At 34.0% G+C, this 20722-nt stretch overlaps 3 protein-coding genes across 3 annotated transcripts; 1 reads left to right on the top strand and 2 right to left on the bottom strand.

Moving 5' to 3' along the window:
- Positions 1-1186: 1186 nt before the first annotated feature.
- Positions 1187-6432, bottom strand: LOC11419692 (cysteine desulfurase, mitochondrial). The gene is made up of 2 exons (XM_003611469.4): positions 4881-6432; positions 1187-1596 (listed from the first exon to the last, which is right to left on the bottom strand). The coding sequence occupies exon 1, from the start codon at positions 6249-6251 to the stop codon at positions 4887-4889; it is 1365 nt and encodes a 454-aa protein (XP_003611517.1). The 5' UTR covers positions 6252-6432; the 3' UTR covers positions 1187-1596; positions 4881-4886.
- A 2219-nt stretch (positions 6433-8651) lies between these two features.
- LOC11424110 (uncharacterized) lies at positions 8652-9793 on the bottom strand. Its single transcript, XM_003611468.4, has one exon. The coding sequence runs from the start codon at positions 9594-9596 to the stop codon at positions 8652-8654; it is 945 nt and encodes a 314-aa protein (XP_003611516.1). The 5' UTR covers positions 9597-9793.
- Positions 9794-14469: 4676 nt separating this feature from the next.
- On the top strand, positions 14470-16242 carry LOC112421945 (uncharacterized). Its single transcript, XM_024784155.1, has 5 exons — positions 14470-14706; positions 14813-15103; positions 15247-15348; positions 15786-15932; positions 15982-16242. Exons 1-5 carry the CDS (start codon positions 14470-14472, stop codon positions 16240-16242), a joined length of 1038 nt encoding a protein of 345 aa, XP_024639923.1.
- Positions 16243-20722: the final 4480 nt, after the last annotated feature.

Raw genomic sequence — 20722 nt, 5'->3', positions numbered from 1 at the left:
ACAAAGAGCGCGCTATTTCAATTTACATCTCACTAGTTTCAATCTCTCACTGGCACGAGCATCAAAGTGTTTGTAGATAGTAGGTACACAGTGGAAGGCGACTACTCAAAATCTACTGTACACCACACCACACCACTGGAGACTTCGAGTAGTCGCCTTCCACCACGCTTCAACACTTCCCACACAATTTAGATTCAGCTCGAATCAATAATGAATTTTATTGTAGACATTTGCAAAAGACTAACTCAATGAATCAAAGCTGTCATCTCCAATCACACTGAAGCTTTTGTTGACAGATGTAACTTAAACCGGCTAATTGATTGAGCCTTTATTTTATATAAAATCTTCAGTGCCTTTTATAGATCTTAGCGGTCTTGTTGGCCAGACCGTGATATTTCTTTGTATATGTTGTTTCTTTGTATATGTTGTCTGTTTTCTACTGTGCCTAATACATTCTTCTATTTCTTAGGTGGAAGTTTGCCCTGGATATCAAGCCCTGTTCACATTTTCTTTTAATTCTATATGGTTTAAGCTCAGATTTTGGAACTAAACATGATGTCATAATACTAATAGCACTAAACTGTAAAAAGGGCAATGCAACTCATTGAGAATGGGAGGTATTGCAACACTAAAAATTAGTACAGGAAAAGTCTAAACTCAATATCCATCAGACACTACCACTATTTGAAATTTTATCTTTCATAGCTAATCCCAAAACTGGCTCTAACCACAAATTTTCTATCTCCTGTAAGGTCTACCATGCTTAAATTCCTGCAATTCATTACTGGAGAATGATGCATTTCAATTTCTACATACTAGAGTTGCTGCCCTAGACTGCCTTCCATCAGCTCTTAATATTGCTTTTGGTCTTCCACTCTTACACAGAGGATATGCATTTAATCAAACGCATAGGCATGCATGCATGCCCATAAAAAAATGATTTACGTTGCAGTTCATGATGCTGCATTGGCATTTCCATGCGGAAAGCGTTCTACACTTAAACAAGCTTCCTGGATTTAAATTGTTTTTTCCTTAGTCAAGGAATTCCAAAAGGAGAGAATTCTAAATAGTTTTTCCTATAAACTACTAACAATCCATTTGGCATTCCCATCAGCATATGGGAGATATGGTATACAAACACAGAACAATCATAACCAGATTGACAATGTAAAGAAGAGAGAACAAGAAATGAACAGTGATGCCAGACTGCATTGATTTATCTTTCACCCTTCACTTTCTTAATACAGAGTCTGTTCTTATTTGATTTCATTCATAATAAAAAATGCAAATATGTGTTCACGAGTTGCTATAAGTTGCTTCATTCATTTAAAATACGGTAGACAGCTGCAGAGAACAATAAATTTTGGCCTCAGACTCACCATTACTATTTTCATCAAATCACTCAAGCTACTGATTGCACTATTTTTTTAATCCTCCTCAACAAACAAAAGAAGCTCAATGCTATTCTTGTACTTCAAGGTATATCATAGACTGAAAGCTTCGTAGAAGAAGGGATAACATTCTCTAAATTACCATATGTCCTACAACATCAATCCGAGTGAAAGCATTCCCAATTAGCTTGCACAGTTGCCAGATCTGTTGCGATATAGAATAAAGAGGAGTTAAAGTAGTTAGTGTAGTCAGTTAGAGGATTATTCATATAAACAGTGGCAAAGCTAGTCATCTTTATACGAGAGGCCCAAATATAAAGAAATAAGGTAAAATATATAGACTGTAGTCTTGATAATTTTTAGGCTTAAATGTACTTTTGGCCCCCTAAGTTTAAAAATGTTGCGATTTTGGCCCCTTCTTAAAAAAAATGACAAATTTAGTCCCCTATAAATTAGCCCCTTCGCAATAGTAGTCGTTCTGTTCAATTTTGACTCAGTCAACGCCTAATTGGCATGCCACATGTGTAATTATTGATTTTTAAAAAAATTAAAATGCCACGTGTATATTGAATCTAGCTAGATCTTTCACTTTCTTCATCCTATTCATGTTCTTAGAAAAGAAATGAAATGAAACCAAACAGCCACAGCTCATTAATGAACTTTTCTTTATAATTAAAAACATGATGCAAAAAGGGTTAAATTGTTTGATCCTATGTTATCAATTGCAAATCGTATCCAATGATTATTAAAAGAAGAAAGAAAAAAACATGGACGGAGTTTCTCCCGGTTAGTGGCACCTTCGGAACTCCGGCAGCGTTTTCCGGTGTGGAGTTCAGTACGACTCCAACTTGTTGTTTCAGACTTAGAGGGTAAAGCGATTTATTCTTCAAAAGGAAAACAAACTCATGAATTTAGAAATGTTCTTATTTAATTTTTAATATTCATATTCATGAATCTAAGTTCATGTTCCTTTTACCCTGTTAAATGAAAAGCATCATAGTTCAAAGGATAATATAGGATAGCAATTATCCTTGCTTCTGTGGGTGCTGTTAGGATGATTGCTTTTGTTTTATTGGCTTATCATCGAACGCGAATAAAAAAAAATAATTTGCGGGAGAAGTGATTTTGCTGGCCAAAACATGAATATGATGAAGAAAGTGATTTTCTGGGTTTTTCAATTTCATTTTATTTTTTATTTTTTTAATTCAATATATACACGCGTGGCATTGTAATTTTGTAAAAAATCAATAATTGCACATGTGGCATGCCAATTAGGCATTGACTGGGTCAAAATAGGCCAAAGGACTACTATTGCAAACGGGCTAATTTATAGGGGACTAAATTTGTCATTTTTTTAATAAGGGGCCAAAATCGCAACATTTTTAAACTTAGGGGGCCAAAAGTACATTTAAGCCTAATTTTTACTGTTAGTAAAGCTCTTTTTGTAGTTGTTTAAGATATCAAATGTGTCAAAATAAGATAAATACATCTATGAAACAGGTGAATATCTTATTAACATTTTAATATATACTAAATTTCGACAAATAAACTCATTTGTGGTATTTAAATATATATTATTGGGGTAGCTATTTATTAAATATACTAACCTGTTCAAATAAAACAAAAAAAGTGGGGTAGCTAAATCAACCCCATTCACACAACATAGCTTCTCCCCTGAATATAAATAGGAGGATACAAACATAGAGGGAAAGCAAAGTATTGTAAACATCTAGTAATAGAGCCGTGACTATGTTGTAGAAGGGGAAATCTTTGGAGGTAGGGGTAGGGCTGTGCATGGTTAACCGAACCACAGTAAGCAATCCACTTTTAGGTTCAGGTTTGTGATAGAATAAAATAGGGAAATCCCTTTGATTACAGAAAACATCACAGAACTTTGAGGCTCTGCACCTCCCTATGCCAAAATGGCCCCTTCCCAGTCAAATCCTCAGTGGAGTCCGTTTTACGACACTACCTTTGTTTCCAATTTCATCAACTAAACTTTACCTTCTGCCCCAACAGTTCCAGATCAACAGAACTGCATGTGTATTGGAATATCCCTCACTGGATCAGGATCTCTCAGAAGGCAAAATTGGTGTGACAGAAGGAGAGTTGCTGAAATTTACCTTCCGATTAATGTCGTTTGCGCAGGTTCCGGCATCTCAGTTATTGCCAGATGACAAGAATGACACTGGACTGTGATGTCGAATGAAACAGATAACGAAATCAAATAAAATACTGTTCATTTTCCGGCAAGTGCAGATTCCTTCTTAGAGAGAAATGACGAGAAAGGGGAACAAATTCGATGAAGTGATGGCGCTGGTGGGAATGACATGATGGCAGCAGAGAGCATATTAGGTTTGGGCAGCCCACTAGGTTTTGCCATTTTATTTAGGTATTGGATTTTAATCTGAGTACCGGTTTTTTGTGGTTTTACATAAATGGGTCCGGAACAGTTTATATGCAAAACAGTGTGGCCTTCTTAAGTATGCGCACTCGGTTTAGTAAAATGGTTCTGGCCTATTACTAAATGTTTACAGTCTACTCCAAGGGTTTCCCTTCTACAGTTCTACAACGTAGTTACTTCTCTATTACTAAATATTTACCTTACTGAATGCTTACCGTCTATCTTTGTATCCCTGTTCATACAAAATATTCCTCTAACTAACTAACTACTCTAACTAATCTTACTACTCTAAGTCTCTAATTCCCCTCTATTCTATATGATAACACGCTCTCAATCAAACTTCTGTCTGTCAATGTCCACCTATGGTTTATGACAGACAACAAATGTTTTACCAAAGCTTTTACACTACCTCTCTCGCCGTGATCTTATCAATATTGACGCCACCATTTTTTACATGTACAACAATTAGAATACTAACACTTGCCTGAGATCAGTTTTCCTAGCGCTGTATGTTCTTCTAGGAAGAAGAGAAGCAAGATGATAATTTCGGAAAAATGCACAATCTTCTCTAAAATTCTAAAAGTGTGCTTGCAGACATTAGCACTGGCCAAAACCTCTAGAAACTGTACTTTCTAACACACAGAAAACAACAGCGCAATATATTGGAAATTTAAAAAACACAATTTCGTCGATATTAACTAAAGTGAGCTAAACAGCTGTGTATTATAACTCATAACTCACTGATTTGTTCACTTATTTTAGCTGACATGAAAAACAATTAAACTGAATCAAAGGTTAAAATAACGAGAAAACAAGAATACAATATATGTAATAGGAAATGCATCTTCCAAATTCAGCAAGGCACAAAGCAAACAAAACTTGACAATAGGTTACAATTAAAAACATGAGTTTTTATTCAGTTCTGTCATCACAATCTAATATAGGCACTAGTAAATAAAATGCATATAATAATACCATATAGTGATTAACTTATTATTACACACAACCATCTCTATATGCATGCTTTATCCTAAATTACTGTCAGTAATTTCAAAACAACGCAAATAGGCTGCAAAAAAACTGACCAATAATCAGTGTTGATCCCATTTGATATCCTTGATGTTGATACCTTCCTTCATCATTTCATAAAGTGGACTCATATCCCTCAACTTCTCGACTTGTTGAACCGTGAGCTGAACTGCCCTGTCAATTTCCTCTTCGGTAGTGAACCTCCCAATACCAAACCTAATCGAAGTATGAGCCATATCCTCTTCGACTCCCAGTGCCCTCAAAACATAAGAAGGCTCTAAACTAGCGCTAGTGCAAGCACTACCACTTGATACAGCAACCTCCTTCAACCCCATAAGCAAACTCTCCCCTTCAACATACGCAAACGACAAATTAAGATTCCCAACATATCGCCTTTCCATACTCCCATTCACCACCACCCCATCAAGCTTATCCCTTATCCCATTAAGCAACCTCTGCTGCAATGCCGAAATCCTCTTCTCATCATACTCCATCTCCTTCAAAGCAACCTCACAAGCAGCCCCCATCCCAACAACCAACGGAGTAGGCAAAGTCCCACTCCGAATCCCTCTCTCTTGTCCACCACCATTCATCTGTGGCTCAACACGAATCCTCGGCCTCCTCCTCATATACAACGCCCCCACCCCTTTCGGCCCATAAACCTTATGCCCACTCAACGACATCAAACTCACATTCCACTTATCAACATCAACTGGAATCTTCCCTAAAGCTTGCGCCGCGTCAGTATGAAAAGCAACACCAAACTCCTTACAAATTTTCCCAATTTCCTCCATAGGTTGAACAACACCAATCTCATTATTCACAGCCATAACCGAAACAAGTCCCGTATCCGGCCTAATAGCACTCCTCAACTTCTCCAAATCAACCAGTCCATCACTCTCAACCGGAAGATAAGTAACATCAAAACCCTCTTGTTGAAGATGTCTACAAGAATCAAGCACACACTTATGCTCAGTTTGTGTAGTTATCACATGCTTCTTCTTCTCTTTGTAAAAATGCAACACACCCTTAATCGAAATATTATTAGACTCAGTAGCCCCTGAAGTAAAAACAATTTCTTTCGGTGAAGCGCTTATAAGCGCCGCAACCTGCGACCGGGCATGTTCGATGGCGTCATCAGACTCCCAGCCGTAGAAATGGGTACGGGAGTGAGGGTTTCCATAGCGAGAGAGATAGAAAGGGAGCATAGCGTCGAGGACACGTGGATCAACGGGTGAAGTTGCTTGAACGTCGAGGTAAAGAGGTCTGCCGGAGATTTTGACACCTTTCATAGTGATTCCGGCGGTGGTTTCTTCATGGGGTTCTGTTAAGGCGGCTGCCGCGGCGGTGGAAAAAGGGTGGCGGCGGAGATGGGGTTTTTTGGTGAGGTGGTTACGGAGGAGGGAAGCGAATAGTTTTGAGGTCATTGAGAATGTTTTGAGTTTTCTTCGTTATCGATTTGGTAGAGAAAGAGTTTAGGTTATTGGGGTTTTTTGTTTGAAGAAGAATGAGGAGAAAGGGTTTCCCAAGTTTGTGGGATTTTGATTTAATCACTTTGTGTTGTTATCGGTAGATGGAAATGAAATTGATGGATGATCTTTCGACGCGTCGTCAACACACTCAAAACCGTCAGTGAGGCTAAATGCCTTTTCTAACCTCATTTTTCTATCATTCTCAACCTAATTATTCATGATTATTGTTAAATTTAAAAAAAAAAAAAAAAATATTTTGAGAATTTTTTATTTTATTTTATAAATAGACGAAATGGCAAAATCATTATAAATTCACGTACATATAATTGGAGGTATTGGAGTTCGAACTACGATTATGACATCCGACCTAACAATTTCGGCATCTTTAAGATTTTGTTGTAGTCATAGAATGTGTACTTTTAGTTAAAAAACTATATAAAAAAATACAAATAAATAATTACACCTAAGTTTAGAGCTTGTTTGGTTATACGTTCTTAGTTCTAACTACTAATATCACGTTCCAATATCAATTTTGCTGCAATTTTAAAAAGTTTTATATCCTAACTTTACATGAAATGCACGTCTGCGTTCAATTTAACTTAGAAACAAACACACATTTAGTGACTATTTGGAATGGAGTTTGCATCATGTTTCTCAATTTCCAATACACTTTTGATGTGATTTTTACAAAGCTATGAATTCTAGCTTTTGTGTGGACGTGGGTTTGCTGGCTTTCCACCGCTATTCCAAGCACGGTATTAGTCCTTTTTTTAAAGCCAAATTCATATGTTATTAAGTTAACGTCTGTATGGGTTTAAATTGATCTTTCAATGTCAATAATAATTTGTACAATGAGTTTCTTAAATTGAAGCACAATGAACGACAAAACTCTTTGCATTCTTAAGACTGAATTTGAATTCTTAACATTTAGTTAAATTGTAAAAAACTTAAATCATCTCATTCAAATGCTTTTACTAAACAAATACAATTGATAAAAAAGATAAATATTAAGTTTATCAATACATTTATAAGATCATATTGATATACATCTCTATATTAACATAAATTTACAATAATTTTCAAAATTACAAAATCTTATTGATAATTGTAAACATTCTAATGGCAAAGGTGGACGGTCTAGAAGTCACCAAACCGTTACATCTCGTTAAAAACATTCATATTAGAAAATCTTTTAAAGTAGAGTTGGCAGTGAAACGAGCTAATTTAAACATAGTTTGGAGTTCAACTCAACAACTAACTCATTGAACTTCATTCATAAACCAAATGAGATAAATTTGAGCTGAAAATTAAGTTCATTAATTAAATAAACGAAACTTAAGTTATATATAATTCATGAATTAACTCGATAATATGTGTGTGTGAGAGAGAGAGAGAGAATGTTGACGCAATAATAATAGTGTAGCAATGAATGTTGACGCAATGACATGGTCTCTCTAGTTCAAGCTTTCAAGTTATAATAGTCCCACATCCGGGAGTTAGTAAACAATAGAGAGGAGGTGTGTATATACAACGAAAGCACATCACATCACTAAAATACGTTTCTGATGTTGAGTTCTACAACAAATATAAGAATTATGCTCTTTTCCCAATAAGTTTTGCTCACTCTCAACCAAAGTTTCAAAAATACTCATGCGTGAGTTAACACTCACGCATGTGTAAAGCGCAACGTGAGTTAACTGAAGCGGTTGATTTTTCATGTTTAACACCTACGTGAGTTAACTCAAGCGGATGTTATAGCTAGCGTGAGTTAACCCACGCATATGTATTTTCGAATTTTTGGCTGAGAGTGAACATTTTTTGTTGGGAGAAGAGCAGAATTCCAAATATAAATTGCGACTACCATTACATTTCATCTATAAATTGCCCAACCAAATTATATGGATATTGCTTACTTATATTAATTTGGCCAATCAACCTTTAAAAATAAAGTAACAATAATTTGGCCAATCAAATATGATACGTTTCATATTCAATACAAAAGACACCTATTAAATACAAAAGATATTTACCATTTTAATAATAAAATACTCTAAAATCTATGAACAAATTGAACTCTATCACTCAATTAAAATATAATAAATAATCATTTAATTCTATGAATCTGTCCACTAAAATAAAATACAAAATCTGTGTTGCCATGCCAAACACCAATCCATTTTGCCTCACGATTTTGTTCGTCTACAAAAAAGAATACCATCTCTTTTTATATTCTACCACTAGTACTAGTTTATTTAATCGACAAAACTACTAGTACTAGTTTTTTGTATTCTAAAATAAATAGCAAATATTAACAAAGAAAAAAATGTATGGTCAAAGGGACCCCTTAGTTGATTATCAACAATCAAATTCCAAATCCAACCACGAATTTCCTACATCAACCCCAAGCGAGTACACTATATCTTCCCTGCTCCATCCCGCACGCAATAACTCCAACCCCAAAACACTCACGTGCTTCTCATGCTTCTTTTCTCCTTCTTCATCTTCATTCATCATCATCATCTCTTGTATCTCTTCCTCTTTCCACCCACCTTCCCTCAACCTCCGCAGCACCCCATCCATACACCTCCCTACCACTCCTCTCCGATCATCCCACCACCATTTCCACCCTCTCTCCCCTCTCCCATCCGCCACCTCCGTCCATACCTCAATCCTCCTCGCCTCCCTCGCCGCCCAAACCGGATCATCCACCTCTTCAACCCCATCCAAAAACCCTCCATCCCTAAAAAACCCCACAATATCATAACCCACCAATCTCACATCACCACTATGATCAACGTAAAATACCGGATTCCCAGTAACAAACGGATTCATAGGTATATAACAATGCCGAAAGATCGGAACTAACTGCGGTGCAGGGTCCAAAATCCTCTGCGCCGCGGTTAGCTTATCTTTCGGGATTGGACCCCATGAAGGATGCCAGAAACTATTATTTTTAACGCGGCGGAGAATGGAAGAGACTGGAATGTTGAGAAGAATTTGAAGCTGTTGATGAGATGATGAACGCCAATTAGGAAAACCCGGTGACACTGGAAGACCTTGTTGGAGAATAGCATGAAGATCAGGTGGGAATTTAAGGTTGAATTTTGATTCGAGATGTTGAAATTCTGATTCGGTGAGTCCTTGTTCGATAATAATGTTAGAGGATTTGAGGTTTTGTATGAGATCGTTTGCATATGTTGTGAATGAGAAACATATTCTTCGTTTCTTGGGTCTAAGTGGTGGTTTTGTTTTTTCATCGTTTTTGGTCTCTTTGTTTGTGATGAAGGTGGTGGTGGTCATTGTTTGTGAAAATGGTTGAAAATGTGATGAGATGAGTGATTGAGTTACTTTACGTACGTAGTCATCACATAACTATTGTGTTTGGGAGCGAATGAGGTGTTGTGTTTGTGTACTTATAATTAAGATTTAGATTTAGAGAGAGAGTGTGTGTGTTTGACTTTGAATAGGATTGTTAGTATCTTTTTGTTTTGGAAAAAACAAAACTATTAGACGGTATTGTTTATTGGAAAATGGGCACTTGGTTTTTTTTTTCTATGGTAAAATTATAACGATATATAAAGATCCCTCTCAAAAAAAAAAAAAAGGATATATAAAGAAAAATACATGCTTTTTTGACTGAATTTTTTTATTATTTAAGTTTTACCTTTAAATATATTTGCTTTTAAAAATATTATATTATTGACGTAATTATTGGTAAAATATAAAAATAAATTGTTGTTATTATTATTACTACTAGCGAAAAGATTGACACCCACATACCCATCTTTCCGCGCTTTTTATTGCTCTAGTGTTTGAAAATTATGTATGATTTTTTTTTTTTTGAAATTTTGATTTTGATTAAAACTAAAAATATAAATGTTTGTTGCATTCAAATTATAACAAACCAAACGAATCATGATTATCTATTTTAATGACACCAATAATATAACAAAAAAATATAATCTAATTTTTTTTTTAATGACACAAACAACAATCTTTATTATAAAAAAAGTTTTTCAGGGTATATTTGAGATAATAAAAAAGTAAGTATAAATATAATTATCTAGTTTGTTACAGTTTTTAAATGATATAGGAAAAAAATCAGACATATATATATATATATTCATATCGAGGTTTGTTACATTTTTTTAATATTTAACTTTGTTCTTATTTATTTGTTACATGTGTTATTTGTATTGAAAATTGAGGATATTTTTGAAAAGAAAAATTCAGCCGCCCAAAAGAGAGGTAGTTTTCTTTATATATAGTATATATTATTTGTAAAAACAATTTTTTTATGTTTAACAATTTTATTATTATTATTATTATTATTATTATTATTATTATTATTATTATTATTATTATTATTACTACTATTATTATTATTATTATTACTACTACTACTACTAGCGAAAGATGGGCGCTCGCGTACTTGTCTTTCCGCTCTTTTTATTGCACTAATGTTTGAAAATATGAACGGTGTTTTTTTTATGAAATTTTGATTGCCATGATTATCTATTTCAGTGACACCAACAATATAACAAAAAAATATAATCTAAGTTGTTTAAGGGTATAATTGGGATAATGAAAAAGTAAGTATAAATATTCCCATCTACTTTGTTACACTTTTTAAATGATAAAGAGAAAAAAAATCAGACATATATGTATTCTTATCGTGTTTGTTACATTTTTTAAATATTTAAATTTATTCTTATCTATTTGTTACATGTGTTATTTGTATTGAACATTGATGGCTTTTTTGAAAAGAAAAAGTCAGTCTAAAAGAGCTGAAAGATGTTGTTTTCTTTATATACAGTATAGATTATTAATATTATTGAAACAATTTTTTATTATTATTTATAAGTCACAAACATACATACACACACATATAATTTGAATAAAAATCAAAATTTTATAAAAATAATTCTTATAATTTACACATGTTAGATAGTAAAAAAAGCAGAGTGTCCGTCTAGACGGTAGTTTTAAATATGTATTTTTTTAATTATCTTTATATCACCTTATTTTCGTCATTTTGATTAATTTGCATATAAACATTCAAGATTCAAATCTATAACTTTATTTCAATATAAACTCTTATTGTTCAAATTTATGTTCGTTCACTCATGACAAAAATGACAAGAAAAAAAAAAGATAAAGATAAAATCGTTATTTGAAATTAAGTTAAGGAATGATAAGTGTAATTTCTCTCTTTTTTTAAAAGGAAAAATGGACACTTATTACCGAATTAAAAAATGAAACATTTTATTAGAAATGTGTATTCTACTTTTTAAAAGTTAAAAAAGAAATATTTAAAATTTGTTTTTTTAAGAAGTTAGCATGACTCTTGTTTGTTCTTTAAAAAAGGAAAGATGACACCATTTCAAACAATTATCTAAAAGAGTCTACTGATTTATAATTATTTTCAAAACTTTTTTGACAAAAAACTATTTAAAGTAAATTCTCATTTTAATCCATAAAAAAATCGCACAAGGAAATAAAGTAATTTTTAGTCTTTGAGAGAAATAAATTGGGTCAAGTTAGTCTCCGACGCCATATTTTACTTTGTTTGATTGATGACAGATATCTAAAGGAAAGAAAGTGCACAAAGGGGTTATTTATAGGTTTGGTATGAGAGAAATTGAGAGGAAATTATGACAGAAAAAAATTATATATTACCAAAAAGATTACATAAATATCCTAAGCAAAAACTTGATACGACAATTATATTGAAATAATCATTACATTACAATCAAAGAAGTTTACACAATACAAAGATAAAAGGATTAAATATGTATTTCATCCTTGCAATTAGGGGTCGTTTAAAAATTGGTCATTGTAATCGCTAATCCTGACAATTTACCATTGCATTGTTTAATCATTTAAAATTTCGTTCCTCTCCCCACTTAATCACTGCCACATCACTAATTTGATGACGCGACAATCACTGTCACACATGAAATTCCAATTTTACCCTGGGTTTCCAATTCTTTCTTCAATATTTTGTCTTCTTCTTAACGGAAAAATTGGAATTTCACGTATGGCAGTGATTGCCACGTCATCAAATTAGTGACGTGGCAGTGATTAAGTTGGTCAAAGGACAAAATTTTAAATGATTAGTGATTGCAAGGCTAGTTTGCAAGGATTAGCGAATACATGTATCAATTTTTAAACGACCCCTAATTGCAAGGATGAAATACATATTTAAGCCAAGATAAAAATATGACATATGTTTCCATAACAGTCAAAAAGTTTTTTCGATTTAATAAATTAAAAATAATATGAAAAAGTTGCCGATGACATCTCAGGGAAGATGATGTGACACGATGAACATACCTCTTGTGATTACGGCGTGGTGCTGAGGACAAAGTTGCTGGGTGTGGATGAGACTCCAGTGATTAAGGAGACAAGAAAACAATGGGGTGATTTTATAGGTACTCCCTTTCTAAATCAATTATATGAGGAGCATCTTAGTGAGAAACTCAGTTAGAGGATGCAACTGAGGATGAGGATGAGGAGAGAGATAAACGGTGGCACACTACAAGAAATCTTGTATATTGTCAGGGAATAATGCCAAGAGCAAGAACTCCTGGAAAATTTGCCAGGAGCCATGCCAGGGAAAACTCCAGGCAAATTTTTCAGGGCCAACCCCTCACAAAAGCCGTGGCAAAATGTATGGACAGAAAAGATTCTTGTGTAGTCAGAAAAAACAGGACGGTACAACAATTTGCCAAGGGTTGTGCCTCGAAAAATCCCTGGCAAATTGCAAAGCCTGCAAATTTGGTCTGCACAGCCTGCAAAGGCTACGTGAGTAGCTGTTAAATTGAATTGATTAAAGAGCCGTTGGGCTCTGTGCGGTTTGCCAGGGGCAAGACCCTCAGATAACTCCTGGCAAATTGCATCTGTACAATTGCATCGTTCCCTTTCATTTTACTTGCAACACTCAAAAAAAATTTCTCTTCTTAACATAAAACATAAACCTCAAAAAACTACTCTCCATAATTTCCCTAAAAAAAAAAACTACTCTCCACAAAATACTCTCTTCTTCAACAACACTAATTTCTTTTACTTTGGTAAATTACTACACCTACATTTTTATGCTTCTATTTTATTTTCTTATATTGGCATATAATTTTATATATGTTGTTGTATTTAATAATAAATATGCATATTATTTTTTGATGAAGTATTAATGCATGTTGAATATATGTTTGTTTTTATCTAGATCATCTCTTAAATATATGTTTTTTTTTCTTCTTAAAATGTATATTGAATATCTGTTTTTTTTATTAGATCTATTAGTTTCTTTTTATTTGATATATATGTTAAAAAAAAGAAAAAATCAGAATCGAATTTTTTCTACAAAAAATATTTTTATTATTTAAAACCGTATTTTTTTTAAAAGTTTAATTAAAAAATATGTTATTTATTAAAATTTTAAATTTATTGGTGTAGTAAAGTATTAAACTGATGTTATTATAAGTAAATAGAATTAAAAAAAATAATTTAAATGAATAATTATAAAACTGATTTTATTATAAGTAATTAGAATTAAAAAAATAATTTCAATGAATAAGTATAAAACTGATTTTATTATAAGTAATTAGAATTAAAAAAATAACTTAAATGAAAAAGTATAAAAAGTGTTTATTTAGGAAAAATTTAAAAAAAAATAGCTTGAATGTTATTCACGTAAAAAAAATAGTCTTGTCTTACGCAAAGAAATAACTGAAGGTTATTCAAGCAAAATTTGATTATTAGTAGTGTGTAAAAAAAACTTATTCACGTAAATAATTTTTGCGCAATTTAGTTTACTTACGTAATCGGTTATTTAGCTGAAGGTGCCAAATATGGAGTATTATCAGCATTATCGTAGTTGGATGTATGACAGAACGTTTCCGGGAAGAAGAGGATTAAAACCCCATTTTGTGGAAGGAGTTCACGGATTTATTTCATGGACATGGGGACAACAAGCTTGTAAAATGAGGGAGGGATAAGATGCCCGTGTCTGAAATGTGCGTGTAGATATATAAAGACTGACCCCAATGAAGTGAAGGAACACTTGGAGAAAGTTTGATTTATGCTTGATTATTGGGTTTGGATTTATAACGGTGAACAATTTCAAATTTTTGGGGTGGGAGTCAATGCACAAGCTTCGAGTAGTGGAATGAATATGGATGACAACGAGCAATTCAACGATGAACAATTCAACATGATGAATGATATGGTCGCTGATGCTTTAGGTATGGAATTGTCTTACAATAATGACGTTGAAGATGAACAAGGCGAACAACCCCCAAATGAGCAAGCCCAAAGATTTTACGAGTTGTTGAATGAATGTAATGTCCCACTGTTTGAAGGGTGTACGCAATCAAAGTTATCAATGTGTGTCAGACTTTTAGCTCATAAGGCAAAATATGGTGTTGCTGATAAAGGCGTGGATGAAATTACGGAGATGTTATAATGCACAATTGTTATAGTATACTAATAATTTTCCTTAATATGTTATAATGCAGTGCAAGTGTTCTTGGGACGCCATTTATCAGGATATCATGCGGCGTAATTTTCACATTAGAGTTTCTGCCCGTTTTTCAGATTTGCTTAGAAGAGCCCGTTTTCGGTTTGAGGAGACAGGAAAACGGCCACATTGGATTGGCCCGCCTATCTTTGCTGACTTGGTTAAGTATTGGGCGTCTGATGAGTTCAAGAAAATATCACAGAAAGCAAAGATGAACCGGGCCTCGGAAAAGGGAGGATGCATTCACACTGGCGGTTGCTTAAGCAACGGCGAGCATGCTGATCGATTGGTAAAAATAATAAACTTTTATTTATTTTTCCATATCATATTTAAATTTGATTGTTTTAAATCAATACTACTAAATTTATGCATTTGACCATAAATTTTAATGTTTAATTAATTCATAATTTTATTATTTCTTGTGACAAATAGACTACGAGGTTACGCCGCGATCCGTTTATTAACGAGATTCACGACAAAACACACAAAAATAAGTCTGGCCAATACTGTGACGACCGTGCTAGGAGAGTGCAGGTAATCTTTGATAATTATGTCACATTTTAGGCCTTAATGTTATTATTCTGTACATGTAATGTTTATGGGTCAAAGAGCAAATTTGCAATAATGAAAGAGCATTCTGATTACTCTGTTCCTTGTAATGAGAATATTTTGTCACAATGAATGATGCATACACAATGAATAAACTAGGTGTGAATGTTGGTTTACTGGTTACTCTGATTACTCTAGTTATTGTTTACACAATGAATAAACTAGGTGTGAATGCATACACAATGAATGATGCATACACAATGAATAAACTAGGTGTGAATGTTGGTTTACTGGTTACTCTGATTACTCTAGTTATTGTTTACATAATGAATAAACTAGGTGTGAATGCATACACAATGAATGATGCATACACAATGAGTAAACTAGTTGTGTCCTTAATTATTTTGTTATTATTTGAACAGGAGGAGTATGATCGGCTGCTTGCTGAGGCTATTTCTAAAGGAGCAACTGTTGATCACTCTTTGACCTTCCGCACTTGGAAAAAAGTTGTTGGCGACAAGAAGAAAGGAAAGCTCTATGGTCTTGGTAACTTGGCCGCTAACTATCGGGCGGGTAGTGTTGCATCAACGCTCACATTTACGCTCAATCATGGTGAAGGATCTTCCCGGCAGCCAGCTGACGCCAGAGATGCGGGAGCTTATTCATAGATTGGCACAAGAGCAATTCGCGCAGCAGATGGCGACTCAAGCGGCTGTTGTGCAAGATTTGCTCAACCGCCAAAGATCTTATGAGGAGCAGCTCGCTCAATTTAGGCAAGCACAAGCTCAAGATCCCTCGCCGGTTTTAAGTCCCAATGTTGAGCCTTATCCGGTCGATAGAGATGAGGAAGAGGATGGTGTGGATGATGATGATGATTGAAGTTGGTGTGTCCTTTATGATAAATTTCTGGGTCTGTAATGTTTGGGGAAGTTTCTTATACTTCCCAGTACAATTTCTACCTATTTGATACTTATGGTGTGTAGTACTTGGTACAATTTTAAATCCACTCACTGCTGGACAATATTTTATGAGTGTTGTTGCTTTAATTTGTATTGTTAACTACTTTTAAATTGTTTGTTAAAATTATTTTAAATTCCATTAATTGTTAAAACAATTTTTATAAAAAGAAATAAAAAACAATTTAAAAACGTTTAATTAATTAATTAATTTTCGAAAAATAAAATTTAAATTCTTTTTTACAATTATTTTAATTATTAAATTTTAATATTTTGATTTTTTTTAACAAATAAAAAATGTTTTTAAAAGAAAAATCGTACACAATTTGCCAGGGGTTAACCCCTCGCACAGTCCCTGGCATATGATGCTGACACAATCTGCAAAAGTCTGTGTTGACCATAATGCATTAGAAAAGCCTGCAATCATGCAGATACACTTTGCCAGGGGTTCAGGGGTTCAGCCAGGGCCTATGCTAGGAGCGCATTTGCCAGGAGCTAAAGCCCTGGCAGAGTCATTTGCGACGAGCAGATTTGCTGGTGATTCAGCTCCTGGCAAAACCCCTGGCAAACGTCCATTTGCCACGGCTTTTGGCATTTTGCCAGGGCTTCTGCCCCTGGCAAAATGCAACATTTCTTGTAGTGGCAATGGTGCGTGATGACTTTCTTGCTCTTTCAAGTCGGCTATACTATTCTCTTCGACAAGAGAAACAAGCACATTAATGATGAGTTCATTATCGAGGATGATCATGCCAGAGACCATCCTAGCACACTAGGTATCATATGAACCCTCTACGACATGGCGGATGAGGGTTGCATAATGGTGCTTAGTGGAATACTTTTGGTGAAGAATATTGCAACGACAATACAGTTTGATGGAGTAATGATTACATCAAATTGATCTTTGATTAGTTCTTTTATTTCCAACAACAGTCATAATCAAACAATATGTATGGTTTCAAAATTTCTATGAAGCAAAGATTATGTCAAAAATAATTGTACCGAACAACATTGATCATCCAAGAGATTTTGTCAAAAAAAAAATTGATCTTCCAAGAGACATCTTCATATCCAAAAAGGTTCAAATTAGACAAATAACAATATCCAAACAAGTTGGTATAAAAAAAGATCATATGCTCAAATATTTATCACAAAAACAATGCTGCTCTAATGATCATGCCAGCATCACTTAACACAGCTAGCTCAATTACATGGCTTTACAAAAGTCCAAACACCAGACTTCAAAATAAAGTTTCCTGCAAAAATGATAGAAACAAAAGACTTAGGTCGAAAATTAAAATATACTTGTGTAAACAGAATGACAATAAATCAGAGCGATAAGAGATACTAGTATAACACATTTTATGAGTATTGAATAGATATGAAGTGGCCTTATGACCAAAGGAATTAAATTGCTTTTAGAAATATCAAAATTGGTAACCCGGTCAAGTTGAGAGTGTATTAAACTATCATTATGGAAGAATTTTTGATGAGCTGCATCTAATACATACCTTTAGAATGAAATGATATTTCTTTATTTCCACATTTTGTACGATAACTTTTTAAAAAAATAGGTGATATAGTGTCAAACTGAAGCTTACTATCTGCAGGTTTTCTCCCACGACGGCGTTCAGCCTCTTGAAAAGCGTCAGCCTCTTGAAATGCTTCCCATAACCCCCCACTCTTTCCTGGTTGTCTTGCTTCTATCGGAACAGTTATTATTAGGTCAGACTTCCTTCTCTTTCCTTGTTGTCTTGTTCCTACCGGAATAGTCCTCGCAGTTTCATTGGTAGATTTTTTCATTTTATCTTTGAGTGATGGCTCAACCTCAGGCCTCCCTCTCTTTCCTGGTTGTCTTATTCCTACTGGAATAGTCCTCACAAATTCATTGGTAGAATTTTTCCTTTTATCTTTGAGTGATGAAACCTCTTCTTCAAGCTTAGTTAACTTAGCATTGTAATCAAAAACTTTAGTTTGCAACTTATTTACCATACTCCAGAGCTTAGCATTCTCCATTGACTGCAAAAATTAATAAACTTGTTGATAATTCTAATCATAATTTCACTAGAAACCATAATGATGAGCATAATTTGATTGTGAGGCATGGCAAGATGTATTAACCTGAGCTTCCTGAAATTGTTGTAATTGGTGCATCTGAACCAAATAAGCAGATGGATCCCAAGGAGCTGTAAGCATTGTCTCAAATATTACATCTTTTTTAAAGCACAAAAAAGAACATGTATTGATGAAAAAATAGAATATAACATGAAGAAAGGTAAAAAGGAAATCATAAACAAAAGTATGATTGGACAACCAAATTTCATGTTAAGCAAATTTAAGACAATCTCTAATTTGAAAGTTGTAATTTTCTGCCTTTAGAGACAGTTTCATGTCTTTCTTCAATTTATACTTGCCAAGTTTTTTGAAGATAGAGATAAAGTTGATTTAACTAGGTTGAAAAAAATAATACTAAAAATGAGTTTTAAGAGTTTATACAAAATGATATATCAATCAGTATAGATCATTATGTTCAATCCTGGAAATCCCAGTAAGGACAAGTCATCTGAAGAGAAAAAGTTGCATACAAACCTGGAAATCCGGGAAATGTGTATCCAGCATGGTAGAACATATTAGGAACTAAGTTATGTGTTGCTGTGGTAGTAGCTTCCGATGCAACAGGAAATGCTTGCCAGCCATTACCATTGAATGTCTGAAAAATGGGAGGGATGTTTGCTCCGAACAGCTGAGTCGGCTGAAATACCTGCGCCCCTTGTTGAGGATATGGTAACTGCTGCTGCCATGGTGCTTGAGTGGCAGTCTGAGGAAAACAAGGCCAATGAAACATTGATGGTTGTTGAGGATTTGAGTTAGGCACATTGTCAGGCGAATAATTACTACTACTGTTGCTGTCAAGAGCCATATCTGGTTCAACTTTGTCTTGCTTGTTCTGTTAATCATATTCATCTTAATAAAATGAAAATGGGGCGAATTGAAATAGACAAAACTGTAATGCTTTCTCATTTAGAATGTATTCAAGCTCAACCCTCACATATTATATTATAGCAAACTTCCAAGAAAGATAAAACATTCAGGTCAACAACGAGTCAAGGAAATGTGTTAACCGAAAATCATACATAAACCCGATATCATTGAATAAGGGAAAGGAGAATATGGAAGAAAATAAGAAGTGAAGAATATCTCCTTTAGACCGATATAATAATATTGGGCCGGAGATACCGCCCTATAAAGACCGGTTTGACCCAACAAGTGATTCAACCCAGGTTGCCAACTACTCTCCAACTCCCCACAACTCCGATAACCAACTCTATAACTAGAGGTTAAGGCCTTCACAAGAAAGGAGACAAATTACTACTTTTAAGCCTTTGCTTGGTACATCGCCCGCAAGTACTTTTTTTTATAAATTTATATTAATTTTAGTTAACAAATAGATAATTTACTTGTAAGTATACAATTGTCTCAATTTGTTAGAAATAATAAAAATGTTAAAAGTTATTTTAATAAATACATCATTAGCATTTCATCTTCAAATGCAAATGTCTCAAATCTCGTCATTAACAAGCTAAAACGAAGGAGAAAGCGAAGAAATAGAAAATTGAACATATTGGTAGAAATAACACAAAAATAAAATAAAATACCAGGGGTTCGTGATTCTTATCCTTGTTCTTGGTTTCCATAGTGAGGGATATTCGTATAAGGTACGAGTGTTACAACTATAACCTAGAGTGAAGTATAGCCAATTGGTGGCAAACTGTGAATTCAAGCATAAGGGTTTTGACCAAAGTCCAAACGGCACATATGAAAGTAGGAAATGGATTTGGTGTGACTACTTGGTTGGATACTCAAGTGTTGTTTTAGATTTTGTCTCTGGTGCTTGTATTGTAAGTTGTAACTTCACATGGGGAATGGCTACTTATGTGCATTGCATTTCCATCTTTATCAATTACTCCCATTTAAGACTAAGTAGTAAGTGTATATATTCATTATAGGCCACATTGGTAATTTTCAATAATTTTTTTTTTTTTAAATTGATTTGAAAATATGCACGTTCTTTTCTTTTTTAACTGCTCCAGGAAATTCGCTCCTTTTTCAGAACCCCCACCAAAAAAAATATCATTTATCAATTAATTTGGTGTCCAACCCTTGTAACCATTTAGCAAAGGCAACGAATTAGCGTCCTTGTGAGTAAAATATCATTATCCACATAAGCAGTAAAATATCATTTATCAATTAATTTAGTATGGACGATGCATAAAATAGGTAAGATTTGGGGTTCGAATTCCGACCACCGCAAAAAAAAGACAACAAATTAGCCTCTCAAATGTTTATAAAATGTACCATTATCCACTCTCCATTTGCAGCCTCACAATGCTTCATAAGCACTTTTC

Source organism: Medicago truncatula, chromosome 5 (assembly GCF_003473485.1).
Source record: "Medicago truncatula cultivar Jemalong A17 chromosome 5, MtrunA17r5.0-ANR, whole genome shotgun sequence".
Taxonomy (NCBI): Eukaryota; Viridiplantae; Streptophyta; class Magnoliopsida; order Fabales; family Fabaceae; genus Medicago; species Medicago truncatula.
This window is presented reverse-complemented; position numbering and strand designations above follow the sequence as displayed.